General features: G+C 43.8%; 8 protein-coding genes across 8 annotated transcripts; 3 read left to right on the forward strand and 5 right to left on the reverse strand.

Moving 5' to 3' along the window:
- Window positions 1-2038: 2038 nt before the first annotated feature.
- On the forward strand, window positions 2039-2610 carry Bfra_001862 (putative ssdna binding protein ssb3 protein; the record flags this gene model as incomplete). The annotated part of the gene is made up of 3 exons (XM_037332287.1): window positions 2039-2191; window positions 2354-2456; window positions 2540-2610. 3 exons carry the CDS (start codon window positions 2039-2041, stop codon window positions 2608-2610), a joined length of 327 nt encoding a protein of 108 aa, XP_037196441.1.
- A 741-nt stretch (window positions 2611-3351) lies between these two features.
- Window positions 3352-7107, reverse strand: Bfra_001863 (putative gata transcription factor protein; the record flags this gene model as incomplete). Its single annotated transcript, XM_037332288.1, has 3 exons — window positions 3352-4559; window positions 4607-6916; window positions 6978-7107. The coding sequence occupies 3 exons, from the start codon at window positions 7105-7107 to the stop codon at window positions 3352-3354; spliced, it is 3648 nt and encodes a 1215-aa protein (XP_037196442.1).
- A 972-nt stretch (window positions 7108-8079) lies between these two features.
- On the reverse strand, window positions 8080-9708 carry Bfra_001864 (putative 3-hydroxyisobutyryl- hydrolase protein; the record flags this gene model as incomplete). Its single annotated transcript, XM_037332289.1, has 2 exons — window positions 8080-9537; window positions 9589-9708. The coding sequence occupies 2 exons, from the start codon at window positions 9706-9708 to the stop codon at window positions 8080-8082; spliced, it is 1578 nt and encodes a 525-aa protein (XP_037196443.1).
- A 251-nt stretch (window positions 9709-9959) lies between these two features.
- On the forward strand, window positions 9960-10583 carry Bfra_001865 (putative small nuclear ribonucleoprotein sm d2 protein; the record flags this gene model as incomplete). The annotated part of the gene is made up of 4 exons (XM_037332290.1): window positions 9960-9982; window positions 10040-10072; window positions 10132-10389; window positions 10541-10583. 4 exons carry the CDS (start codon window positions 9960-9962, stop codon window positions 10581-10583), a joined length of 357 nt encoding a protein of 118 aa, XP_037196444.1.
- A 712-nt stretch (window positions 10584-11295) lies between these two features.
- Bfra_001866 (putative dihydroxyacetone kinase protein) lies at window positions 11296-13117 on the reverse strand (the record flags this gene model as incomplete). Its single annotated transcript, XM_037332291.1, has 2 exons — window positions 11296-11792; window positions 11842-13117. The coding sequence occupies 2 exons, from the start codon at window positions 13115-13117 to the stop codon at window positions 11296-11298; spliced, it is 1773 nt and encodes a 590-aa protein (XP_037196445.1).
- A 539-nt stretch (window positions 13118-13656) lies between these two features.
- Bfra_001867 (putative 3 -5 exoribonuclease csl4 protein) lies at window positions 13657-14344 on the forward strand (the record flags this gene model as incomplete). The annotated part of the gene is made up of 2 exons (XM_037332292.1): window positions 13657-14115; window positions 14174-14344. 2 exons carry the CDS (start codon window positions 13657-13659, stop codon window positions 14342-14344), a joined length of 630 nt encoding a protein of 209 aa, XP_037196446.1.
- A 1555-nt stretch (window positions 14345-15899) lies between these two features.
- On the reverse strand, window positions 15900-19634 carry Bfra_001868 (putative opt family small oligopeptide transporter protein; the record flags this gene model as incomplete). Its single annotated transcript, XM_037332293.1, has 14 exons — window positions 15900-16004; window positions 16080-16175; window positions 16270-16624; window positions 16690-16855; window positions 16944-17188; window positions 17268-17369; window positions 17449-17494; window positions 17559-17806; window positions 17896-18085; window positions 18144-18214; window positions 18370-18507; window positions 18629-18873; window positions 18995-19119; window positions 19247-19634. The coding sequence occupies 14 exons, from the start codon at window positions 19632-19634 to the stop codon at window positions 15900-15902; spliced, it is 2520 nt and encodes an 839-aa protein (XP_037196447.1).
- A 4183-nt stretch (window positions 19635-23817) lies between these two features.
- On the reverse strand, window positions 23818-26572 carry Bfra_001869 (putative telomerase-binding protein est1a protein; the record flags this gene model as incomplete). The annotated part of the gene is made up of 2 exons (XM_037332294.1): window positions 23818-26194; window positions 26295-26572. The coding sequence occupies 2 exons, from the start codon at window positions 26570-26572 to the stop codon at window positions 23818-23820; spliced, it is 2655 nt and encodes an 884-aa protein (XP_037196448.1).
- Between the last annotated feature and the right edge of the window lie 826 nt (window positions 26573-27398).

Here is a 27398-nt window from a genome sequence, read left to right on the forward strand (position 1 = left end):
TCTTCGGCCAATAACATGGACAAAAGAGACTGCGACAGAGTTACTTAACTTGCGATGTACAATGAGCACCTTGAACGAACTCGGTCATTGAGCACCTGGAATGCCTTACCTCTTCGTTTCCATAATCTTCATACATTCATGGTTTTGTTCAAGAGCTTTGTCGACCCCACGACGGTTGATGAAAATACCTTGCCTCCCTGCAAGTACAGTAAGGTCTGGGAGCTTCTTCGGGGTAACGAGGAGTAAGCCCCTACTGGTCGTAGAAATTCAGCCAGAGTGCAATACGACAGGAGTGTCTTGGAGGATAGAATAAGAGCATATCTCCAGCCTCCTATCCATTGGTGTCAGAGGGAAAAAAGCAAAAGAGTCATTCGCGTCGAACACACTTCCTTGGTAGGAAAATCATGCGTAAAAATTCAATGCACTCCGGCGATTGGGTCATGGAGAAAGCCCACTGCTACCGCATAAATCTACACAAAGCTGCAAGAGGCAGCCAATGGGTTTGAAAAGGTGCGAACTTGGCAGTTTTGAGATTTTGTGAGCATGGACTGGAGTGTGAAGAAGCGCCTGGACTTGCATACAAGGGCAAATACTTTCGTCACTTTGACGACCAAAAAGAGATGATTAAGAAGCCCTACATACAGGAACTGTGAAGGGCCAGAAAGAGGCGGAGAGAAGAGCGAGAATAGAAGCGAGAAATAAGGCAGAAAGAGACGCCGAGAAGGAAGCGGAAAAGCACGACTGGTGTTAGTGTCAACATAATAAGGCACTAACTGTATACCATGAATTGAGAGAAATGTATTTACGAGTAGCGAGAGAAACCTTTAGTTGTTCACTCCCCACTTGTTGTTTGAAATTTAATTGTCTGATACCATGCAGATAATGGCTTTAATTGATTCCTTGCAAACCATCCTTTGAAGTGCTCTGATTTGAACTATGCACTGCCAAAGATATGAATGACTCTTCTATTCCATTTTCTACCTCAAAGATACCATCTAATAGCGCTATAAATACCTTCTGAATGCTCAAATGTCTGCCAATAAATCTGAGAATTGAGCGGCCAATATTCCGTACACGATTTTTATTGTGCACTTCCAGAATTCGGATGTGAGACCCTTATCTGATATATCGTTACTATAAAAGTGCAAGTTGAAGAACTCTGGGTGTGGTTTCTCAGCACTTCATTGGTATTCATATCATGGCCTTTTGCTCAAATTGAGAGATTCCATCCAACAGCATTCTTCAAGGATCCTCTCATTGCTGATTCTTGCTCGGAAAGGCGGAAATCGGTTCAACAACACATAAACCAAATCAAAGCATTCCCACGGTTCCTGTCTTACATTCAACCTCGAGAGAAAGGACTAAGAATTTCGTTCTCGTTAAACTTGCAATAACAACCCGGTATCCTGATTTCATGGCACTCATTCAGCACCTTTCCCGGCTGTGTTGCTACACTGCACCTTCGTCAGAAAATCGAAAGCTTAGTGAGAAGCACTCGTCTCAAGTCCACTTCGATTTTCCCCTTCCAGTCACAGACTAAATGGAAAAGCATCCTCGTTTGTGAATCATCAGCCGACAGCATCGTCATCGTAAACTTTACGATCGGTAGACTATTACAAATCATTCGCCAAGCTTATCAAGTATTGTCTCGAAAAGCATACCTTTCCACAGAATCTCAAAATTTTCTATATTGTTTTTTATTGTATTTTCTCTTCACTTAATTTACTGAGGGGCATCAACCCATTTATATCCAAGCTTGAACGCCACCCCCTCGTCAAACAAATTCCACCCCACATTCACCTCCAGCCACCGCTAATCAACCTAGCACATCACATGTTCACGTTACCTTCACGCGTTTTAGTGGATTTGTTTTCCAACCCTCAGCCTCGTCTCGTAAACATCATCGAATCCAATATCACATCAAACCTCACCTCCCACACCAAATCAATCAATTCAAGCCGATTAAGTAACCCAACACGACTCCATCCAAACCAAAGGTCCCACCATCTCACCATCATCCCAACTTCACACCCTTATAATGGCCGAAACACCCACCACCCCCCGCATTACCTCTCCCTACCTAAATTCCTTCACTTCGCGCACCGTACGTATGGTGGGAAAAGTGACGCAGTTAAGAGGTGACGAGGCAACTATTGAGAGTGACGGGGCTGTGACTGTGATTCTTAATCGGGTAGGTTCTATTTCTCGTCTTTTCCATCCTTTCTCTTTATTTCCCAATTCCATATTGACTCTCCACCCACAATTTTTCCATCCATACTTACCCACTATCCTCTCATTCCAAAAATGTACATCCAACCTCCCACCGCAACCTTGAAACTAAGAAAAGCCCTAGGACTCCCATCTCCAAGTCGGAAACGCCGTCGAGATCGTCGGGAAAGTAAACCAAGACCTAAGCGTCAAAGTACTAAAAGCCACTGATTTCGGCACGAATTTCGGTATGATCTTTTCCTTGTTCCCTTGCTACTCTCCTCCCGGGCCTGGATAATTTGCAAAAATAAGCTAATACCATACCCCTCAGATTTCGCAGCAATGAATGCCCTAGTCGACGCAAATCATCGGTATAAGGAAATCTGGTATACCGAGGGATAAGAAATCATCAACTGTTACCTGTTTTCAAGGACGTTGAGGGAAAGTAGAGACACAAAATGATAATAGCTTTGTAGTGGGATAGGACGCTCTTCTTATAGACACACAAGATGATGAGGCAGAGATACGAATACAATGAGAGGATATGACACGGTGGGATTTTGCAGGGTAAAAGGAATAGAGGAAAATGAGAAGTAATGCTACTTGTTAGAAAGAATCGGAGAGATCGAGGGCAGGAAACGTATGAGCAGAGAGAGCCGCTGTGATCTCAAATCCTGTTTAGAAAATACACATAGGAACAATACAACACATAAAGTCAGCTCAACATGTTTCAGAGAATCATGCATAGCTCACTCACATCACAAACTTCACATTCACAATTTTTACAAGCACAAGGGTAAAAAAAGCCATGCGTCTCATCATAAACTCTTTATCATTCTTATGCTCGCTCGACGTAGTACTAGATCATCTTAAGAAAACTCGTAAAACCTCGCTGATATCAAAAACAAAGCTAAACTATACAGTCATAGAGTAATCCAACCAATGCTTATTCCAAAATTCCCAGATTTTATCATATGCATTTAGCATATACGATATGACAAACAACGCCATGCTGCTGTAAAATGCATTTCCTTCATATGTATTTCCATCCCTAACAATCCAAACACCTACTAATGCAACCCATCAATCATGAGAAAATACAAATCCGCGTTCTTATTCTTGTTCGTAAGTGAAAGAGATCGACTAAGTCGTCTCATTCGTCATTGTTTCCTCCACTGGTTCCTGTTTAATTTCCGCGTCTCCTCCCCTTTCCTTTTCCGTCGCTTTTTCGTTTTCTGTTGGAGCAGTATCAAAATTAAAATTACCCCAATCAAGAGGTCCTCCAGCCGAAGTATTATTAAATTCAGTGAACATCCTTGGTGGTGAGGATGGCATTGGAACATCTGTCGAGAAGAAATCTTCATCATATTGTTGAAGATTGTAAGATCCATTGTCGAAATTAGGAAGATCAGGTAAATTATTAAAATCGAGATGTTGAGAGGGAGAGTTGATAGGGTTATCAGACATTAGCTGGTTTAACTGGGCGGTAAATGGTGACTCGAAGATGCCGTTGCCACGAGGAGTTCGACGACTTGATCCAGGTGTCTTACTTGGGGTTTTCGGTGGTGGTAAAAGATGACTTGGAGATTTTCCCGAGCGACCAGACCTGGTTACACTCCTGGTAATGGGCCTATGATTCGGGGTTGGTCGAGTGGGTGTTTTGAATGGATTAGAGCCAGGTGTTTTTTGATCTGGTGTGGTCGGTCGTGCAAATTGCTCCTCAATCAATCTCATAAGTTCAGCGTCCTCTTCTAGATCAAATGGGACCGAACAGTTCTCCTTGTCCATGGTTCCAAGGACTGCATCTTTAGCGCCGTGGATATCAACAACAACCTGAACGACATTTGTTGTAACTTCGCCTAGGACTTTAGGTGATGAATCTTTGCGTGGAGAAGGAAACAAGAGCCTTCGGGTTGTGTCTGTTTCTGGCTCTTCCCCTATTTCGATTTGATTATTTTGTGTCCACCTAGCTGGGCTGGATTGTAAAGCTCTTCTCAATGCTGCCGAAGCGGAATCTGAAGTCATGGCGTTCAGCTTCTTAGAAGGACGAAGACTATTTGCACGGCGCGCTCCATTTGGGCGGTCGTGGTCAGTAAGTATTTGATTGGTAGAATCTAATCCGTCAAGGTCAATTGGAGACAAGCGGTCGGTACCAAGAGGAGCCACGGGATGCTGATGAAAAGCCTCGGATGGGGGGAAATTGGTCTCTGATTGTGGGAAGTTTGCCTCTGATGTGGGCATCATCGCTGCTGCCTTAGCTTTAGAAGGTCGCTTTTTCTTTGCGTCCGGATCTTTACCCCATTTGGCTTCTGGACGTTGAGACTTATACTTTGACATCCATATACCACAAGCTATAATTATTAGCGACGCAATCTTTCAAAGGCTATGCATAACTTACGATTGCAAAGACTGAACGCCTTGAATTGTTTTTGGTCTTCACCAGCAGCAAGGGCTTTTTTGATAAGGAGATATGAAGTAGGGAGACCCGCATCATCTCTTGTAAGAATGTTGATGGCTGTAACTCTCCCAGGCTCTTCGGAGTATTCATGGTAGCCTGGAGCACCTTGACATTCTTGTGACCATGCCCTACGCCAAGTTGGAGTCTCTATAGCGCCACAATTTTCACAATACTGAGGCATCTGTCCATTTCTAAGGGCATTCTCCAACTTCTGTCTAATAGAAGCTTTCTTGGCTTCTGTCTGGGTAGGTGCACTTGGAGCTTCGGTCATATAATGTGGATTTTCGGACCAAGTCTGAGATCGCTGGAAAGTCGGCGGAGGGACAGAGTCACTTGCAGGAACAGTCTGGGGGACCATCGATCCGGTAGAAGCTGTCCGAGAAAAGTTTCCAGATGCCGGACGAGGTTGTGGTGGTGGCGGTACTGCGGGGGCATGCATTTGTGGCATTGGTAGTTGCGTGAATTCACTAGTTGGCGGAGTTGGTAGATGTAAGGTCGGTGGTGGTGGGTTCGCACTAGGAGCAGTTTGAGACTGGGAAGGTGGTCTAGAATTGGGACGAGTATTCGTCTGTAAGGGTGGTAGTGATTGCCCATCCTCGGACATAATACTGTTTCGTCTAGATTTTGCTTGTGTTACTGTTGCCTTAGGTTTCGGCTTGGCCTGTTCACTGAGAAGCATTCTCTTTGGTAGTAATTCCATAGGACCTGGCGTTTCTTCTTGGATGTGAAATCCACCATCGGCATTTGAATTTCCTGGCTGTGTTTTGCGGGGACCTCGTCGCTTGGTGCTCTTCTTTACAACAACAACATCCTCTTCATCGATTGGGCGTGGCACTTCATCCTCTTCTCCGAAAAGGTCATCGAGATCATCCAAATTACCACTCATGAAGCCGGAATCGAGCCTAGGCATAGGTGGTAGCGAGGGGCTCGAGAGACAAGGAGGGCTAGATCGTATTGACGGTGTTGCATTTCGAAGAACCGGTGGGGAGGACGCGATGTCCTGAGGCGTTATTCCTGGGCTGGCAATGTTGTCCGGGGAGGGGTGGGCTGATTCAATGGAGAGCCTCAGACGATCTTCCGGAGGGAGTGAAGGTTCTAGTTGTGAATAGGCTGGAGAGTGTGCTTGAGGCATCTCCAATTGAGAAATTGACCCCTGTCTGAGCCCACTTTGTGACTGTGGTCTGTGCTGGTTAACTTGCTGATTGACTGGTGGATGTGGCAATATTGGAACTGGTGTGGGTGCTCGAGGAATTTCCTGTAAATGGTTGCCTACGGCTATGCCACCAGATGGCGCTAGCGGTCTGAAAGCACGTATAGAGCCTGCAGTGCTTGCTGTAACTCGAAGCGAGTCAGATCCTGAACCAAATGCTGATTTGTTACTCCAGTCTGCTTGAGTAATCTTTGCCCTCTTCTTCGGAGCCGGTCCATCTTCCCCCTCTGTACCTTCTTCGTACCCAGAAGTGTTGCCTCCTACCTCAGGACGGGAATTCTTTGGAGGACGGCCACGTCTTCCCCTCTTGACAGTTGTCCTGGATGCGGGCCTAGCTATCTTCTGTTCTCTGGGAGCGATCGTTACTGGTTCCTCACGCACGGGTGCAGGCGCTGGGGGTAAAGCTTGGTTGTAAGGATTTCTTGGTGGAAGACTCGGACTGAGAAGCTGATTAACCGCTTCCATGGTGGTACCTTTATTGTTTGACATAGTGGCCGGGGTTGACGTTCTATTCGGCATTTGAGGCGGTGGGTTTTGCTGCGGCTGTTGTATTAGAGAGTTCCATTCGTTCTGATCATACATCGGTGTTGACATATGTTGACTGGAGTTTCCCATGGTATTTGTATATTCCATTGGAGATACCATTTGAGGGACCAAACGAAGTTTGACCTCCAAAGTTTCCTTCACTCCATTTGCAAACAAGCCCATAATATTTTTGCATACTCGTCCAGTAACAAGCTTTTGTGATTGATGTTGATTATTTGGCATAGGAGGCGATTGTAAAGCTCTAGAAAGCATTCCTTGTCCTACCAAAGGACTATCGTCTTCAGAATAATCGTAAGCATAAACTGTGAAATCTCGTCCTGGTCGGGGTAGCAGTTCGGGGCTGCATTCAATAATTGCTTGTAAACATGTATAAAGTTCGATTACTCCGATTGAATTCGTTTCGTCCATGGCAATAGATTGAATTTGAAGTACCTGTGGCCATCGTGCCAAGCAATTTGTTTTGCATCCATCATCGAAAGTGTAGAGTACCTTGACTATTGAATCCCCCACTGTAAGCATTGTGATCAGATTAAAGCTTTATAGCAATGTACCTACGTCTCATCGGTCTAACCATCACTCCATTTTCACTGTGGTCATTGTTATTTGTTGGCGGCGGGGGAGGAGCTTGATGTGGTTGATTTTGTAATTGAGGATTTCCCATTGGTACCCCTGCCGGAGACGACATTGTGAGCTTTCCTCTGCTTCAATACCTAGGCTCCTGAGGTATTGAATCGATGTGGAAGTTGGTCAAGACTGTTGAAAAGAATATAAAGTCATCCATTAAAGGTCGTGATGAAACGTGAGGGATTTCGGTGGCTAGGTAAATTTCGCGTCCAAACGTGTGTACCGCTACCGCTATTTACGCGTTGAGAACTTTATGAAGTTGGCGCTAAGAAAACCGGTAACTTGTAGATTGATCTTCGTTGCATGTAAAACAAAGGGATTTTCAATAAAGTCGGTGTTTGTTGTCGATGTCTCAAAATTGTGCAGTCTGCTTAAGGAGAGAAGAAGTAAGTAGGTAATTGTGAATATTTAATATATGGGTATCTTGAATGTATGTTCAACTGTATTGAGTACAAATTCAGTCTAGATGTCGCGAATAATTGAAGAACGAGCCAAGCAGGGGCACCCTAGCTATAATGCTGCTTCTTAGTGCGAGGCTATTGGCCAATGAGTCCGAAGCGAGCCAGGTAAGCAGCAAGGCTACAAATATGAAAATTGGAATTGCGTCAGTGGAACACTCGGCTCGCTCTGATGATGCAGCGAAAAGATGATGGAAAGGCAGCACACATCAGCCAGAATAGAACACAAGTTATTCGAGTCAAAATTCCGAATTTCAAATCAGTGGGGGATTTCCGTATCTTTATATACTTTCGGCTATGGAGGAATCTTTTGATCTCCCGTCTAATCGAGAAACAATGACTCAGCCCCTCCTTGATCCGATAGGCTACAATCACATGATGATATTCATCTAATATGATTTTGACATTTTGACATTTTGACATCTTGTTCGCATTTCTTTTTTTTTATGCGACCGCTAAAAAGTTATCGCCATCATAAAATAATCTTGTGTTCGGCAATGCCTTGTACCCTTCCCACCATTGCACAAATACCCTTATCATACATTACAAACATGTACATGGCTTAACAAAAGCTCTCACTCTGACGATTTAGGACTTGAGATTTGATCTCGTTCCCATTCAAGAAATCCTTGCCCACTCTTTGTGGTCTTTCTTTCGATGATCTCCGTCACCACTTCCTTCACACCCTGTTTTCCTTCCGTTGCTTGAAGGAAGTGATTGACGACTTGGAACGCCGACTTTCCGCCTTGTCTCACAACCTTCTCAACTTCACTTTCTCTTGGAACTCCAAATTGGAATGGATACTCATAATAATCCCGATCGCTTAGTAATTTTATCCTTTGTGATCCTTCAACTTCAAAGAATGGGTTCGCGATTTCGTCCTCTGGGCTGATATCTTCCAAAGTTTTGGGTTTCCATTGAGGGTTCTTATCTTTGCGAATAAGTAATGAATGTATGCCTTCCGTGAAATCCTGATGACGCATAAATTTAGCGGCAATTTGGTATTCTCTTTGGAACGTCTCGGTAATCGACCAATCTTTGCCAATGCGCATTTGACGTAGTGCTACATGAACGCTCGTAGGTGATCTCTGGTGCAAGGTAGCAAGAGTCTTTTCAAGCCATGCTTGGAGTGGGCTTTCCAACCCGGTCTCCTCCGCTTCAGCCTTCAAAACGTCAATCTCGGCCTTAATACCGGCAATGATTTCAGGAACGCTTGATTTACTGAAGTGGCGATCGATAGCCTTTCGCAATTCGCCACTGATAAGCATTGGTTCGTCATGAGGCAGTCCCGTGCAGTATTCCTCAATTGTGCTATTGATCAATTGTGCTCGCTGCGCCAAAGTTTCGAAATCCTTAAATCGTAATTCCGCCAAACGTTTCTCTAAAGCCGGTAAAGAAGTCGAATGAATGTAATGTGTAGCGATTCCAGAATAAAATGCATTAACGCCCTTCAATCGGTCACTAGTCAAGGCAAGGTATGTTCCAACAGACCCCGCCATCCTGGGTAGAAAGAACGAAGCTCCAACATCGGGGAAGAATCCAATTGTAGTTTCGGGCATAGCAAATAGCGTCCTCTCAGTGGCTATCCGAAATGGTGCGTGTATACTTAATCCAACTCCACCACCCATTGTAATACCGTCCATAAAAGCAACATAGGGTTTCTGATAAGTTGCAATAAGATGATCGAGTTTATATTCGAGAGCAAAGTAATCTGTTGATCGAGCTTGTCCTTCTTCGCCTTTTGTGTTATCCTCGGCGAGCGCTGCCACATCCCCACCAGCGCAGAAAGCCTTGGGTCCAGATCCTTTAATAATGATCACATTCGCCATGTCTGATTTTGACCATTCTTGTAATCTTGGCACGATTTTTCGAATCATCGATCCATTGAGGGAATGTAACTTTTGGGGTCTGTTGAGCTCGATCGTCCTCACGCCATATAAAGAATTGAATAGAACATCTTCCTTCTCGTCACTTTCCAGCTCCTTGATGACTTCTGCCTGGGCGTATGAAGGGGTATCTGGGGCTGTCGCCATCTATATTGAACATTAGTATTCACTTATAAACAATCAAAAAATTCCCCAAACCTGTGCTCTCCCCGCGAATGCAGGATTGATAACCTTAGCTCTCAAAGGCATAGTTGGAAACCTCGAGCCACAAGAGCGAACTGCCGCTCCAGCTCTACCGCCCAAATATGTTCCGAACATCAAGAAAGAAGGGATACACTGGACTTTAAAGGATTGCGGAGAAAGACAAAGTTCTCAGAACCTCGGAAGTAAAGTCTCATCGGTTATTTTTGTCCCCGCGCAAAATCCAGCCGGGCAGATTTAAGGTTGTGCGCTAAGCTATTCTTGGAGCTCGCGACCGTGATGGGAATTTTTGGTGCCTGGAAACTTTGACGACGTAGATAATTGATTGAGCTGTTGGTTAATTAATCTACTACATTAACATTTCAATCATGGCAGATGCAGCAAAGATACAGTAGGAATCCCATCCATCTCTAAAACATGCCTTGCAAATACTAATTGCCTTTTACAGAGAACTTCTCGCCAAGCCTCGCAATGAGCTCACGTATGTCTAGCACCTCCCTCCTAATCATCCCCCAAACTTATCATACTAACCTTCATCAGCGAGTTCGAGGTTGCGCAAATCGAAGAGCATGAATTCACATCCGGTCCCCTCTCTCTTCTCCAAGCTGCTGTCCGTTCGCATGGACAGGTGCTGATTTCCTGCCGTAACAACCGAAAATTACTTGCGCGCGTTAAGGCTTTCGATCGTCATTGCAATATGGTGTTGGAGAATGTTAAGGAGATGTGGACTGAAACTCCACGATTGAGTGGTGGTGGAAAGGGAAGACCAGTAAACAAGGATAGATTCATCAGTAAGATGTGAGTATTCTACACTTTTGTCACCTTGACCTCAGGCGGACGGTGAGATCAGGATCAGACGGGAAAACACAACACAGAGCTACGAAAAACTCTGAATATCAGGCGATGGAGAGTATCGGGAGAATATCGCTAACATATATCGATTTTCCAGGTTCTTGAGAGGAGATTCCGTCATTCTAGTCCTCCTAAGCTGAACGGTCGACATTCGCAACTTACGATATATGGATGGATAGAAGAGGGGACCAGCTAAGGATCAATATCTGAATATTAGCAACACCGGACAGGATCTGTGGAGGAAACAAATGTAATAGCATAGGGCGTTGTCAATATCAACGCATACCAAATCAGCTTATAGCTATGAATTCAAAGGACGCATGAGAAAGTTCATGCCAAATAGGGAACCAAATTTTATGGAGAATAGGAATGTTAGTCGAGAAAGAAACTCTCTTTAAATTTCAGATGGGTTGTATTGCTGGTGACTTGATTTTGTGATGAGAATATCACGAGTCAGTTTGTTTTTCCAAAGGTTAGTCTACTTGATTCTCTATTCTACTTGCTTTCCTATCTCAGCATTGTGATGAACAAATCACAGCTTTTTAACCCTTAATGGTATCTACATACCTTGAAGACCAAAAAACAACAACTCTAATTTTTTCCTGAATGCTTTTGAAATCGTACTACCCGTCACAAAACCATATGGCGCCTGAATTAAACTAACATTTCAAATACCTACAGACTACTCTCGAGATTATAAGTTCCATGATACATGTTCATTAATCGCTACATCACTAGCAAGGCAGAAACCTCTCCTTTGGCATTCTAAACAGACAGATCCCGAAGTTCGAGCGTTATTATTCATATTCATTAAGCACTACGTTACTAACAAACAGTAAAGATTTCATCATTTCAAACCAATTCATAATCCGAATCTCCAAGCCCAGCGAGTCCCAAGAAGAACTCACTCAAACCCCATGCACCTGGATCTGGAACCTGTTCGAAACCAGTACCTCCGATATACACAGTTCTTCCTAAACTAGCTTTCATTCCCTTTGTGCCCTCGGCGCCTTTCCTGGATGCTTCAGCTGCTTTCTTGATATCTCCCGTTTTATTTAGTGTCTCAACAAATGGATGTAAGGCGTCTACCAGAGTGCGATCTCCAGGTTTCGCTGGTGTATATCTTGAAAGAGCTTCAGACGCGGAATGTAATGCCTTTGCCCAGACTTCTGGAGTTGCTTCTCCAGTAGAAGCATTTTCGCGGAGAGCAGCCAAAAGAGAATTTAGGAAGATAGCATATAGAGCTCCAGAGGTGCCATCCATGGTATTTTCGACCACTTGAACTATTCTTGCAAGATCGACAACAGCATCACCGGATAGCTTCTCCTTCGAGATTGTCGATAACACAGCTGTACAATTTGTTAGCTCGTAATAGATTCGCGAGATTGGCACACTTACATTCAGCTCCCCTCTTTAGACCGATACCACAATCTCCATCCCCAACTACTGTGTCAAATCGAGTAACATCGGGTTCTGCTGCAATGATTCTCTCGAGTCCGGCGGTCAAAGCTGTCTTTGTCGCTTCTGGGTCTAGTTTCAATCCACTGGGTTTAACCTCCTCTTCAGTACCAGCAGAGCCAGTTCTAGTTTCTGTAGATTTAGCCTCCCATGTTTCTTTTCTGATGGGAGCTGCCCATCCAGTCGCCTCAGTCGATGCGTCCAATAATTGTAACATACTGGGTCCACCGATATTTGTGTTGACAACATTGAGAAGCGATATACTAAACCCAAGACCGTTCAAACTTGTCATATAAGTTCCGGCAAGGATTCTGACTGGCTTGATATTGTAGGACTTTTCGAGCTGACCTACAACTTCTGCCGTAATACCTCCCAGCTCTAGTACGCTAACACCCCCAAGATTGTTGACTAGAAGAACGACTTCATTCGAGTTCACGTTCAAGAATGCTCGATCCTTATCCTTCGAATCCAACAATTGCGTAAGCATTCTTTTGACAAGCTCGGGCAGATCAACCTTGGCCCTACCGCTACCGGGCTCATTGTGAATTCCCATTCCAATCTCGAGTTCTTCATAAGCCAGGCTCTCCTCGGAATTTGGATTGGGAGGTGCTCGACCGGGAACATGAACATGGTCTAGGGAAGCTCCCACACTGACGATATTGTCTGCCGTTAATTTTCCAACCTTATAAACGTTCTCTAAACTAGCACCCGTTGCTGCTAACGCTCCTGTGATCTTATGTACCAGTACTGTGCCTGCAATACCTCTTCTGCCAACCTTTCCAGCCTTCTCACGACCAACTCCCACATCATCTCCAACTACCAGCATCTCGACTTTCAACCCCGCAGCCTTCGCTTTCTCAACCGCCATACCGAAATTCAACACATCTCCTGTGTAATTCATGACCGTAACCAAGATTCCTTTCTCGGTATCGACTCTTGACATTACACATCTGCGGATTTGCTCAGCGCTCGGTGAGGCAAATATAGTACCTGCGACAGATGCTGCGAGCAACCCTTCACCCACAAAAGCTCCGAAACTGGGCTCATGTCCACTACCTCCACCAGATATTATAGACACTTGAGATTCGTGGCCTGGTCGTCTATAGATGATTTTGTTTTCTTCGTCGAGAGCGACGGAGGGGTTGGTGAGGGTAAGAGCATGGAGAGCGGAGTTCACTAGGAGAGTGGGATCATTGATGAAATGTTTTGCTGCCATTGTTTATATTGTGACAGAGGATGACAATTGAAGGGTGTTTGCCAGATCTTGTTTTGATGAGAGGGATAGAAGAAGGGGTAAAGAATAGCTATGTATTACGATGGGACAGCTGTAAAGTAGATATAGGAAAGCTATCGAGTGAATACTAGGTATATACAGCAGGAAACGGGAAGTAGAAATATAAGAAATTCGAAGAAAAGCAAAGAATAGGAGGGGCGAATGAAGCTAGCCAAGACGGATTAAATATGCATATCTTTCATCACACCACTGCAATGTTTACACAAGTTGGCTCGTTGGTCCAAAAGATCAACAATTGGAAGCGGGGCATTCAAGGAAATGCGGGGTGGAAAGCAAGGATCAGCGACAGGCACGTATCTTCTCGTGGGGGCCCGATCCGGCAAAACCGTGGGGGTACCAAAATCTTTTTCCGAACCACTGAAGATCCTCAATTTCATAAGCTCAATTCAAGCTTCATCCACCACTGCCATTTCTTGTGAGCTTATCGTTCCCGTTCCCTCCGAGACAACGAACACACCGCAATGTCACAAATCTCGCTCGTAGCCGTGCCAGGCCAACTTCTCGGCTCTAGCAGCGAATATCTTCCAGGTCCAGGTACACATATCCATTCCTCGAATCTCTACGCCTCGATCCTTGGACCCATCAAAACAGTAGCACCGCCCAAACCTAGCTATCCCCAAAAACGAGCCACGAAGATTACACCTGCGGCACCCGCACCTCTCTCTACTATCTCTATTGAAAGAGCTACACTCACTGGAGACAAGGCGGAGATTTTACCTGAAGTAAATAGTACAGTTTTATGTCGCGTCACAAGAATTACTCCACGACAGGCAACAGTTGCGATACTGGTTGTAGGCGAAACGGTTTTGGAGGGCGAATGGCAGGGCTTGATTAGAGTGCAAGATGTGAGGGCTACAGAGAAGGATAAGGTCAAGATTTTTGAGAGTTTTAGACCAGGGGATATTGTGAGGGCTGTGGTGGTGAGTTTTTTCTTTGGCTTTAGATGTCATCTATGTGCTAATGGTTTGACGATGGCAGATCTCATTAGGTGATCAGTCGAATTATTACCTCAGTACGGCGAAAAATGAGCTGGGAGTTATCATGGCGACGAGTGAGGCTGGCAATGCAATGTATCCGGTCAGTTGGAAGGAATATAAGGATCCGGAAACGGGAGCCAGTGAGAGTAGAAAAGTTGCAAAACCATTCTAGATTGTGGGAAGGGGAGCAACAGGTCTTTTGACACCTGTTGTATGTATAAGCATAGCGTATGGCGTCGAGGCGTTCATGGACATAAGGATATAAGGATATACCAATTCACACAAAGTTTATGATCTGGTATTTGCTATTCGCTGTCCGGTGCTCATATTTTGTCGGGTCAAGAAATTGGTACACATGAATTTGCTAGGCAGTAAATAGGTGGGCGCAAAGAAGATATATTAGTAGCTGGATTCACTTCCCAATTTTTGGTGGATTTTATTCTTCATGTATCTCCTCAAGTGAGATCAACATGAACGTTTCTATCATTATTTCTTATGTAGTCCCTTGCGCCCAAATAGTTCATTGGGCGGCCATAATCATGTGCACATTGATTCCAAGAGGAAGTCCAGACCACAGGTTATTTCTGGGAATCCATGTTAAACGAATTATCCGAATATCTCATACCGAAAATCTATATTCCGCGAACGAATTTATGTTTCTTTCCTTTGAGGTGTTGAGTTTTGTGCATATCCGACAACCGGAAAACTTACTTGGCTATATCCGGATGGAGAGGCACGGCATGGCGCACTGTCGTATTTCAAGTCGTATTCATGTTTACATATCCGTGTTTTCATCTTCGTCCCTAAGTCCTGAGTCTTGCTTGTTGCCATTTCATCCGTAGCTTGGAGCGTACCCATCCTATTTAATCGAACCCCCTTCCATTATCCTATGTACGCAACCGATATCCCAGGTGCCAGAGCGGTATTCATCCATCGTCCCTGCTTTTTTTCCTTTAGAGAGATACTTGAACTTTGACTTTCTTAGGTCTATACTTGTATAATCTATACCTTGAATTTACTCTAGCGTTTCCAGTCTGGAGTGCGTTGTGTTTCGGATTAACAACGATGTAATCAGCGAGAGGAAATACACATATCACTGTTCCGGCAGGTAAAATTAATACTGATAAAACAAAATGTGAGCCCAATAAAACTTTGTGGGCTTTCTAGGGCGTAAGAGCATTGGAAATTTCACGATCAGACATACATAGGCTGAATTATTTTTGCCCCAGAGGAAACGGAAGAATATCGGGTCGAAGAGGGGGTCACTTGGAGGGAGGCGAAGGAAGAGACGATGAGGTGATGGTGTATATTGTTTTTGAGCTTTATGAGTGAGGTCTTATGGCTTTTAGATTGAAGAGCTGTATAGACGTAATTTTGTTATCACGATTGTAAATTCTCTCGTTTGGCAATACGTCCTAAGTTTCCAAATGTGATATTTGCTGTCGAGTTAGACATTCATGAGTATTCATCCGAAGGTGACGCGAGATGGGAAATGCCCATTATATCAACAATGAAAGTAGCCGAGATAGATAAAAATCATTGCAGTTGGATAGGCCTGTTAAATGATTCGTTTTGAAATACACAAAGGCAGTAGAAGAATTTCGAAGAATTTGTAGATGTGCAACAAAACTATTATGATGGAAAGTTCCACTCGAGTGCAATAGTCTGAAGCTTGGCTAGAGAGGAGGCTTGTTCTCGCTCATCCCACTTCTAGACTATCGTCACATTTAAGACCAAGTCTTCGGCCCAAAAGTTTCCCCTTCGGCAAGTACTTTTTGTACTGCGGTACCCTGCATATCCATCGTCTCGAATACATCTACATTCCCAAACCACTGTATTTGTTAGGATTCGATGTAAGAGAATCTGCTGGCTGTATTTACAGTTTCAAAAGGGAGGTTAGGACTTACTTGAGGTGGTTTAGCGTTCGTAAGTTCCAACGTGAAGAAAACGAGAAGAGTGCAGAGGATTAGACCGGTGTCTAGAGCGGCGGAAGTTACGTAGTTCTGTTCACCAATGATCAGTCCGTATTCATGAAAGAACCCCCAAATTCATACCAGAACTCCTGAGACCCTCAGATATAACAGAGAGAGAACATACATAACCTTCCCACCATCCCCTCCACCTTCTCCTAATCCAATACTGGAAAACAAACCCCACCAATCCCCAACACAAATAATTATATCCAGTAGCCGGAGGTATTAGTTGTAAACCTCCAAACATTACAGGAATAATAATATATTTAAACAAAGAGTGAGGATACGCTCGTCTTAAGAAGTATGTCAAGATTGGAAGCAAAGCACCGATTAGGAAATAGTAGAGTAAAGGTTGATAGAGAGACTCTGGGGCGGAAAAGATACGTGAGGGGCCAATGACGCCCCAAATTATACTGGTAGTGAAGTACATTGAGGGGCCTGGACAGGTGTAGGAATCTTTTTGGGTGCGGGTACAGATTCTGAGATGGGGAGGTTAGGAATGTGTTTGTTATTTCTAGGCTTGGAGATGGAGGAAAATACTAACTCGGGAATATGAGAAAGTGCCCAATTCATTACGGCAATCTGTACGATTGATGACCAGAAAGCAGCTACACACTGCGCGAAAAACATTGTTCTAGGAGGAACTTTGAGGTAATGACCTAGTTTTAAATCTTGTAGGAAAAACTGGGCTTGGGACATTGTTATGTAGCCTATAATACTATTAATAACCAGATAGAACGAGGGTTCTAAATATGAGTTGTGAATCATATAATTTCCCAATGGGAGATAGAAACTAACCATAAGCCTTAAATAACATCAAAGCCACGGGATGACCAGGCAACATGTACCCAATGACAAACTCGGTAAAGACATTCAGTCCGATTTGAATATTGGTCGTGGCGAATATGATGCCAACAGGTACTGTCCAGACAACAGGAATAGCAACACAAACAATGAAAGCCCACCATGGAAAATGAGTATCCCAGACGAGAATGACCACGAAGGAGAGTGCGAGCATGATGACTCCGAGAGTGATGTACCACCTATGCGTGAGTTCATCAGCATTGTAGAATTTTGAAGTTAAAAAACGGGGAGGATAGCAATGATGAAAGAGCAAACTACCAATCCGGTGCATCTTTATATTTCTTCATAAGTTTCATGTGAATATCATCATCTTGATCTCGAGCAAGTTTCCATTGTCTCCAGATGGTTTTGCCCTCGTATCTACGTATATTAATAACTAATTAGTTTTCCAAAATTCTGGCCTCAACGCAGTTCATCGATTCAAACTTAACAGACTCACAGAATTGTATGAACAATGACACTACTAATAGCTGCAAAAGAGAATCCTACAGCAACAAAGTTTAATCAACTCCGTTCAAATTCAAGAAGCACACCAGAACAGAGACTTACCGTAATTCAGCGCAAACCCCGTCGACAGAAACACCGGCGAGTATTTCTTGTACAATTCCTCACTGAATTCATAGTTTGCAGTGAGGATTCGACTGACATTATATGGTTTCGCCATATTATCATAACTGTGCGAATCGCTCATGGGAAGATAATCCGCATACCACGTTCCTGTATAGTGAACACCTAGCGAGCTGATGGTGACGAAGATGAAGAGGCCGATAAGGGTATTAGCGATGGCGTACCAAGGACTAGAATATATTAGTATGGGATGAGACTTTCACAATATGTTCGATATTGGTAGATGCGATTTACATCGGTTAAGAATGAGTTTACTTACGGTATCAACGGCGAATACAAATATCCACTCACAACAGTCCAATCAAACGTGATAGGAATTAATCCCAGACCCGTCACACCACCAAATAACTGATTGACAACTGAGTTTTTCGGTGCAATCCAGCATGCAAATGTAAAGTATGAAAGGCCTCGGAAGATCCAGCCAGGGAAGAAATACCACACGAACGAACCTAGAGTATTGAATAAATACCTTCTTTCTACTAGATTCAATAAGAGATACAAACATACCACTCATAATATACATAAACCATCTATATTTCGATACACTCCAACCATTTGTTTTTGCTGGATCGGAGGGACTGTGATCATGTAGACTACGATCCGTATTCAGAGGAAAGAGTCAGCAAGCATCCTCAAATACAAATTCTTGTCCTCGAATAATAATCTCTGCTTTTCCAACTTCCAGTAACAAAGTATACTCTTACAAGACTCAAAAGAGAAATTGATAACTTACGCATACATCAACGCACAATTAACCAAATCACTTGGCCATATCATCGCCGCAGGCCAAACCAACCACCTCCTACAAATACCCGCCAATCCAAACCCTAACATTTGATTCGTAATCGCAAAGAGGAGTTGAAACACCCATCTATGCAAGTATAATAATATCAGCCCTCCAATCCCCCAACCCTAAATCCCAATCTCACAAGTTCCAACCCTTAGAAAAAATCCACCTAAGCCAACAAAAAAACAAAAGAGGAAGAACATACCCAAAACTCTGACCGTAAAAAACCTGCTGCGAAATAAGTATATCAGTAGCATATATCGACGCACCCGCATACCCTGCATTGGCCATCACAACCACAATCGCATGTTCCTTCATATTCCACTTCCCCTTTTTCAATTGCACTTTCCACCGTCGAGCCCCACAAAAGGGGAGGCGAATCTCCCAGCTCCAGTCTGGCACTATGAGATCCCAGCCTTTGCCTAGGGGCCAGGCGATTAGTTGCACGCACTTTTGTGTGGGATCTGCATCAGTATAATCACTTTTTATTTAATTCGGATTTTCAAGCCACGAGAAGAAGCTATCAAGTACTAAGAAAGACTCTGTGAGGAATTCAAAAAGGAAAACTCACAACAGTCGTAATAGCGATACTCGGACTCCTCAAACTGAACAGACAGTTAATTCCCCCTCCCACCGTCGTAAGCGCCAACCCAATACACCATGCTCGAATCGTGTTACATGGAAGCGATTCATCATCTATTTTAATGCTTCAGCATCACTTTCTACCTTCAATTGTAAGATTTGACATGCACTTCCCGACTGAAATATAGATTTGTTTCTTTTAAGCTCAAGTGTAAAAATAGAAATATGGATAGATACCTACCTGCATTACGCACCGCGGCGCGAACTTGTGGATACGGTGAGTTCAACGAGTCATCAATAGGTGTTTCCGATACTTTCTCGGGATCGAGGCCTGGGGAAATAGATGTACGGGATGGGATTGATTGGATGGGGAATGAATCGGGTAAATTAGGATCGAGCGAGTGACGAGGCGAAGGAAGAATAAGGGGAACTGGAAGACTAGTTGTGGCTGAGTGGGGTTTTTCGTCCTGAGATGAGCCCTCATTTGGCGTCGAGCGTTCATCTACTTCATTTCCACCTTGGTCGTCTTGAATTTCGAACGGTGCGTAAGAAATGAAGATGGCATATTGACTATTCCGCCACAAACATGAAAGTGGTATCATTAAATCGCAGTCTACAAGATTCAACATTATGGGATTGCGTAATTTACTGTATATTCACACTTCCAAACTAGGATTCCGTAGCACATATCACGCAGTTACAAGAGAGGACGCGGGCGTTGACCAAAATGTTCATGATATTCTCCCAGCTGAGCTTGGCTCGCTATCCACCATACTTTGAGCAGAGTACCACTTCTGCATTTAATATCTGATTCAGTACATTGTCTTGGGAGAAGGTATAACATCACTAGAAAGGAAGGAAGTTGTGCGATTTTTGTTAATTGATAGTGCGCTATGAGGATCTTCAGAGCTGAAAATCTGAGACAGTGTGACGCGGGTATTTTGGAAAAAGTGTGTCGCCTGTTCGACGCATGATCACACCGGATTAATAGGTGCTACTTATGCACGTCATTTGTTATCAGATGGAGGTGCATGATCTCGGGAATCGAAGGATATGTATTTAGCCGTCATTCCAAGGATTGGGGGCCACGTTGTACATAGACATTGAAGATTATTTCGTGGTTTGAAATGACGAAATTATTCTACGACTTCTGGAAATTTTTGAATGGCTGCGCAAGCCTGGTTAATAGTGAGGAGGAGAAGTTTGTAGAAAACCAGCGGAGCCTAGTTTCTCCAATTCTTCTCTCAGCCTTATAACTCTGCGGAGAAGCAAGATATCTCAGAAATCCTAGATCAGCATAGCACCATCGCCCGGCAGTTGAGCAGATATTCTAAAGGCAAATATCTCACCCGCGTCGGCGATATGGAAAATGAGGCGAGCAACGAACATACATTGTGATCAATGCATGAATGATTTACAATCATCATCTAAGAATCTCACGTCTTCGGGCTTCCGGGTTTGGACCCGCCGAAGGACCCGTCTTGATTCCTTGAGTCTCACATGCACCCCTCATCGGATGAGTCTTTTCAACGGACTCACCTATCTGCGTTTGGAGTCCGCAGAGCATAAGTAAGTGGAGATTCTATTCCTCAAATCTTACGGCTTGATGTATGGACAGAACCGATTAATTCCGTCATTATGCAATTGTTCACCGAAGTTCTTCATGCTGTGAGGGGAATGCAGTCAGCTTATTATACTACATGGGGTTTCGTAGATGCCTTAATTGCCTCGCCAAGTACCAATAGCAAGGCTACTACAACGCCACTTTTCCCAGAATCTTATACGAAAATGCCCCCAATGATCTGGCCATCAGCAGGCCTAAGTTTTGACCAGGGTCTTTATAAGATTGATAACAGCCATGATGGAATAGTTTGACGTAGTATATAAGCTGTATACGATAGGAATGAAGGATTACCCGATTGACCGCTATGTTGTTATCATATAAGCCTTTGGTGCAAACTCCTATTGATATCGGTGAAGAGTGTGTGAGATTGCACGAAGAACGTCAGCCATTAAAATGTGAAAGTCATGAAATTGAGCGAGTTTGATAGGTGAAGCTTTAAGAAATGCGATATAACACGACGTCATCAAGAGAGCAAAAGTACCCATAGAATCTATCCGTTACATTGTTGTTTCGCCTCGAAAGCGATGTTTTGTCTAAAGTCCATTCGCCCGGAATCAAATATAGAACTCCCGGAAACCTTTCAGCGCAGGATGTTTCTGCAACTTGAAGAAGCGGTCTGTGATGCCCCCCTTGCAGCTGTTGTATTCACATATCAATAAGCAATGGCCATGTCTATGGAATAGTTCATGCAACACCGTTGAGATCTATGGACTCACGCGGCAAACTTGTGGCGTGGTCCGAAACGCGAGGCTTGAACTATCCTTATTATAACCATGACGGCGCACGACGAGAGACATCACGATATAATTTGCTTGAAATAGATGAAAACACATATTCATATCGCTTTTAAAACTTGAAAGAAATGGCATTTCGGTCAGCACTTGATTTATTATGCTGAGTCGATATCTCGATCAGTCCTATGCCCTTTTCTTACATCGAGTAGCGATCACTTGATCATCACTGAGATAGCCTTATCAAGTTGCTACCCCGCAGTCTCCACATGAATCGACAATGCAAAAGCTACTCGACGGGGAAATCCAGCACTAAAATGGTCATGGGGCTCTTTTCACAACGATGTAGCCTTCTGGACTATACCGCACGGCTTGTTGCCATCGCAAGATTGTACTTCAATCTAGCAAAACTGAATAGTAAGGCAAAAGGCAAAAAACGTCATCGACTCTTGGTATATTCGAGGCACACTTGAATGATTACAGGAATATAAAGCCATTCCTGAAGATTCTCGAAAGGAAACATGAGACGCCCTGGCTTGACGTTAGCTTTGAACTTCTAGTCAGATCGATTCCTGCAAGATTTCCGATTGTCACCTTCATTTTCCTCCACTCTATGAAGAACAATGAGAAAGATAATCTAAGAAGCAGCTTCCACTTTCAGTAAAGAGCGCAAGGATTCAATTGGTGCGCTTCATATGCGGCAATGAATGGCGCGACAAGGCTGAACGTCCAAGCAAGCAAGCCTCCATCCGTTTAGGGATAGTCCTTCGAGAAGAAGGTCAGCCTAAGGGTTCTAGAGTTGTTCCATGGACTGTAACATTGATTGTCTAGGTGTAGCTTTCTTCCAGGTGATAAATGGAGAGAGAAGAGAAGCTTTCGGAAAGCCTTCAAAATTGTGACCATCTTTTATATCGACGAGGATTTATTATCCAAAGATTAAGCCTCACGTATCCATGGACGTTTCAAAGATGAGTGCGTGAACAAAAGTTCGAGAAAGGCCGGATTGATGAAACTGACGCTGCCCTCTAAGCTAGCCACTGGAATGCATTAAAATACTGCTTTCCAGTCAGATAAAAATGTACCCCCGGTTAGCGAAATTTGAATTTAACATCTATTTCCTTATTCCTGCCAAGAAATTCGGGGCGTCGTAAATTCCTGGTGGCCAGAGATATATTATCTAAATTGATACGTCGTAAATCGCGCATTGTCAGTGACTCTTGAAGATACTTCTAATTAGCCAAAAGTATGAGTATACTTACCGCAATTACAAGCAGAAGATCGGAGATGAACTTAAGTTTGCCTAAGCCGTACCGGAATGAAAAGGCTGCTGATTAGGCTATTGATCTACTTTATAGTGTACATGCACCGTGTCAGTTCGGGGCTAATAGATGAATAGGCTATAATCCGAGGTGCCAACGCCCTCCAACAAAATCAAATTAACAACCTATGAGTAAAAGAATTAGATGGGTCTAATGCAACTCAAGTCGCGTTCGACAACTATAGCCACTGCCTACCACATAGAAGGAATTTTTGGTCGAAAATGCTGTGGCACGTCTCTAACTACAAATTGAGCCAAATGCATGTAAAATGACATATTTGATAAAAGTGGTTACACTCGGTTAAGCATCCGTTACCCGAATCGGCCGATTCAACCGAAAGTACCAAATTTGCCTCGTCGGTTGGTACTTCGGTCTGGACTTCGCATTTGGTATCCCGTGATTCGGGTTAGATTATTGCAAGGACGGCATTGCTATGAATGCCCTTGTATCGTCCTATATACTTCGTAGATAAATTCGAGGCTCCTTTAATTGGGTTCTTGCTGCATAGGGTTGCTTGCTGAATGGATCAGTAAAGCAATTCTCCGGAGAGCACAAAATTTGTTCACAGCAACTCACTCAATGTTCTCACCAAATTTCAAACCTATCAATATGTGTGTAATTCATCAATCGTGATTCTCATGTCTGCATTACAATTGAATTATGAGAAATCAGCCTTGATAGCCAGAGTCAAGCAGACTGAAAAGAAGAATCGAAAAAGGAAACAAACGTATGATATGTTTATGCTCATAGGAGAGTGAAGATGATCATATCAGCATGCTTCGATATCTGGATCATGAATGAAACCAAATTCCCATCCTGACACCAAATAAAAGACCGCGTGTTATTTGGATGCCTGAAAGTTTGTACCACCACCGCCGCCGTTCAAAAAATTGTCCGCGAAGACCACTCTCTAGGCACTGATATCTTCCTTATATCTCAGGAAGTGTGTTGAATGACTTCCTCTGAAGTAATCTGCACATTTCATCAGGCTCAATGTACTTCTGAAGTTCCGTTGCTGTAGCACATACCAACAGTTTGGCAGGGTACTATCATCATCAACAACCTTGTGTGGCGTTCTCGCAGTACTGTAGCTTGCTTGGAGCTTGACTAATATAATATCCTTGCTTCCTTCTGTGGCTCAATCTTTTGGAGATGTATCTGCCGCAGTCATCGTGGCCGACGACATGTCTTCTTCAGCACCAAGATTAGTTTCTACGGTTGACCAAGTTTCTGTTCTTGGAAGGCTATCATTAGTAGTTGCTGAAGCAAAGGTCACGGATCGAGATTTTGAAACCTCCAACTCTGCATCACTACCCGGGACAGAAAATTCTGGCTTGGAACTATCGAAGGTGATCCATGGGCCAGCATCAGCAATGCGACAAGCTAACCACAGTATGCGTTCTTTTCTTTGCTCGAGCATAGATGCAAGCTCGTGATATTTCTCTTCTTCATCAGTTTTCTCGTTGAGAAACCATTTTTCGGGGAAGTATTTTTCTGACCATAATAAGCCGCGCATTCCGTAGTCTTCTGGAAATGGCCTGACATCATCCTTTTCTGGTAGTGGGAACGTATCGTCCTCAATACGGCTGAGGGACTTGTAAGATTTGAGTAACGTATTGAGCATGATTGCTAGAGATTGCCATGGAAACGCCGGTGCCAAAAGATCCATTGCGCCCGAAAATTGAGACATGCGAAACAAGAAAACAAGAGAAACATGAATAAATGGAAGAACGTTCGGATCGCCTATTCTTTGTACTACGATCTCCAATGTTGAATAACTGAGGTTTTGTGCGTGTCTGAATGCTATCATAGAAGGAGACGATTCGTCTCGAGACTCATCCATATCAACGTCGGCTTCTTTAGCTGAGGAAGGCGCAATAGCTGCCATAAGAGGATTTTCTTTAGAGGCGAAACCTAACATTGCAACGTTGTTGGAGATAGCAATGTGACAGCCTTGCTCCATGAATTTTTTGGTTACCCGACCAATTTGGCTATCAAGTAGTGCGAGAAATTCTTGCACTGCGGGTTCAAACCTCTCTATGGCCCTGTTTGTAAATAAATGTCCATGGGCTCGGATGAACACAGTATCTAAAGGCGGTAATCGACATTGGCCATGCCCATTCTCAGCATGAAGGACAGGGTCGAAGAGTGTAAGTATCGATTCTCGTGCAGAGGTGAAGGGCACTACAACACACAAAGATTTTGCATAGTAATACAATTGTTGGAGAGCATTTGGGCGTGCTAGAATAGCAAGATGGTGATATAGCCTGCCAGTCGTTGGGGCTTTATCGGAAGCCTTTGAATACCAATGACGTGCGACACCGGTCCAAACCTCTCTATCTCTGATATCGTCATCCTCAATGGCCATTCTGTATCTTCCTAGATCTCCCAAGCACTCAATCCAAGTATCTTCGAAAGCTGGTACTGTTTCGTACAACAATGCCATCATCGAATATGCTAAATATATGAATGCAAGCATGTGGTCAAGCGAGGCAGGTAGCCGATGTCTGAGCAGTTCTAAAAAGGAATGGATACCATGCCGCCACATTCTAGCAGGCATAGCATATTTTGATGCTAGTCTACGCAAAGCAGGACTTGCAGATGGATGTTGAGAGGCCAGAAAAAAGTCATGATGCTCGTGAAGCAAAGTGCGATGCAACGCAATGAGGGCTTGCCACTGCTCATTATTAAGCCTTGGTTGGGTGGGAGGATCACCCTGCACAAGCGTAGCTTGCTTATTATCAACCTCGATACATTTGGCTTCAACCATTACAAGTCCAGCATATATACCTTTAACCTCTGCTACAAGCTGCTCCTGAGAGATGGGCCTTGTCTCTGGCTGAAGAATAATATTGTAATCTTCACTTTGAGGTTTTGATTCAATTTCCGGCACTGTCCTATTGGGTAAGATTGCGGATGGGGTATTGGCCTGAGCATGATGATGCTGTTGCTGCTGTTGCTGCTGCTGATAATGGTTCGAATGTGGTGCTGATCGAGATGTACTTTGGGGTGCAGATGGTTTCGCAGTTTTTCGATTCGCCGGTCTGTACGCTTGAACTCGAGATCTTGAGGCTTTGATCGAGGCAATGTTGGAGGGATCAAAGGATGACCTCGTGAATGGGGAGTCTTGATCGGGAGTCCACAGTTGTCCTTTTGTAGCCTGTCGCCGAGTCTCTGTATCTTCTGCGGAAATTGGTCCAGAAGTCGGTCGAGCTAAAGATCTTCGCGGTGGGGGTGAACTTGAATGTTCTCGGAATGGCGATGCTGAGCCCGCTGATATACCATCTCCGACGGCAGCTCTTTTGCGTGGCTGACCTGTTGTGATTTCTTCATCCTCCATCGTATTATCCTCATTTGATCCCAGGTTCAAAGCTTGGAGGCCAGAAAGCGATCGAGTTGGCTGGGGTGAGTTTAAGGGTCTCTTAGACTGTAAGTGTGGAGATGGTGCGTCTGCTTTAGCAGTAGACGCCTCATTATTTGAGGGTTTCCGAAATTGAGAGTCATCTTTCGTTGGTCTTTGTGCTTTAAGTCAGCCTTACTTTTCCTTATTATTGGTAACACACAGCCTTGCATGATGTCGCCCCCACGAATATAATTGTCAGCGGATTTACTAACCTCTTCAACGCACTGTTACTTTCATAAGATTTTCGAAATTGTTCCAATGCATCTTGATCTGATGGAATCTTATCCTGATGCTCTTTTTCTGCATGGTTCCATAAGTCTGTTTCGGAATGACATATCTTGCGCTCCGGACAATATATGCAGGCCCAAGATTTAGTTGTTTTTGTGTTTTTGCGCTGGTGTTGTGTCCATAGGTCGCTTAAATCTGCTTTTGGTTTATTCATTTCTGAATTCTTGTTAGTACCATTTCGAGATTGATGTCGTCGAGACATGGTTAGAATCTGAGGGGGGTTTTGAGTTATTTCGACATGACATTGACATACCGGGCTGGATTCGGAGTTGGGCAATGGTCTGATAAGTGATTGTACATGTGCCTCGAATTTAAGGTTTCGATAGTGACAAATGCATACAGTAGCAGGAGTGAATCAATTGAATATAAGACTCATTGAATGTTCAAAATACATAGTAATAGAATCGAATAGAGTACTTTTCTTGATGAAAGAAAAGATATATAACCGTTCAACTGCCCTCCATCGATACATATACAGAAAGAGAATCAAAATGAGGCTCAATGGGGAAGACTGATCACTCCAGGCAAATTGCGAACCATCTGCGGACAATTTGCGAACCACAGATTTCGGTGAGTAGTCTTCCCCACCAGACGCTACTTGCGCTATTTCAACCTAACTTAAACGAGTCACCGAATTATAACTATAGAGAACGATGTACCTAACAACTAGGTAGGCATGTAACCCACGAAATTTGCTGTAGAACTATGAACTTTGTGAATATGAAATACAACATCGAAAAGGCTGACCATATAGAAATACTTAGGTATGGTAGGTACGTATGTTCGTTTTCGAAGTACAAGCAATCTGTCCTGGATCTATCCAATTTGTTCTTTTGCTGCTTTTTGGCATGAACATCATTCCATTCAGCCTCAGCCTCAGCCTCAGGCTTGAATACATCAGCTCCTTTTCTCACAAGGCTAAGATCCTTTCTCTAGTCTCACTCGAGGTTCGCATCTGTTGTCCGAACCATTGACCTTGTAGTCTAAGCTCCCATATACTCAAGTTGACATGAGACCTCTATACTAGG

The sequence above is a fragment of the Botrytis fragariae genome (genome assembly GCF_013461495.1).
Source record: "Botrytis fragariae strain BVB16 chromosome Unknown tig00000006, whole genome shotgun sequence".
Taxonomy (NCBI): domain Eukaryota; kingdom Fungi; phylum Ascomycota; class Leotiomycetes; order Helotiales; family Sclerotiniaceae; genus Botrytis; species Botrytis fragariae.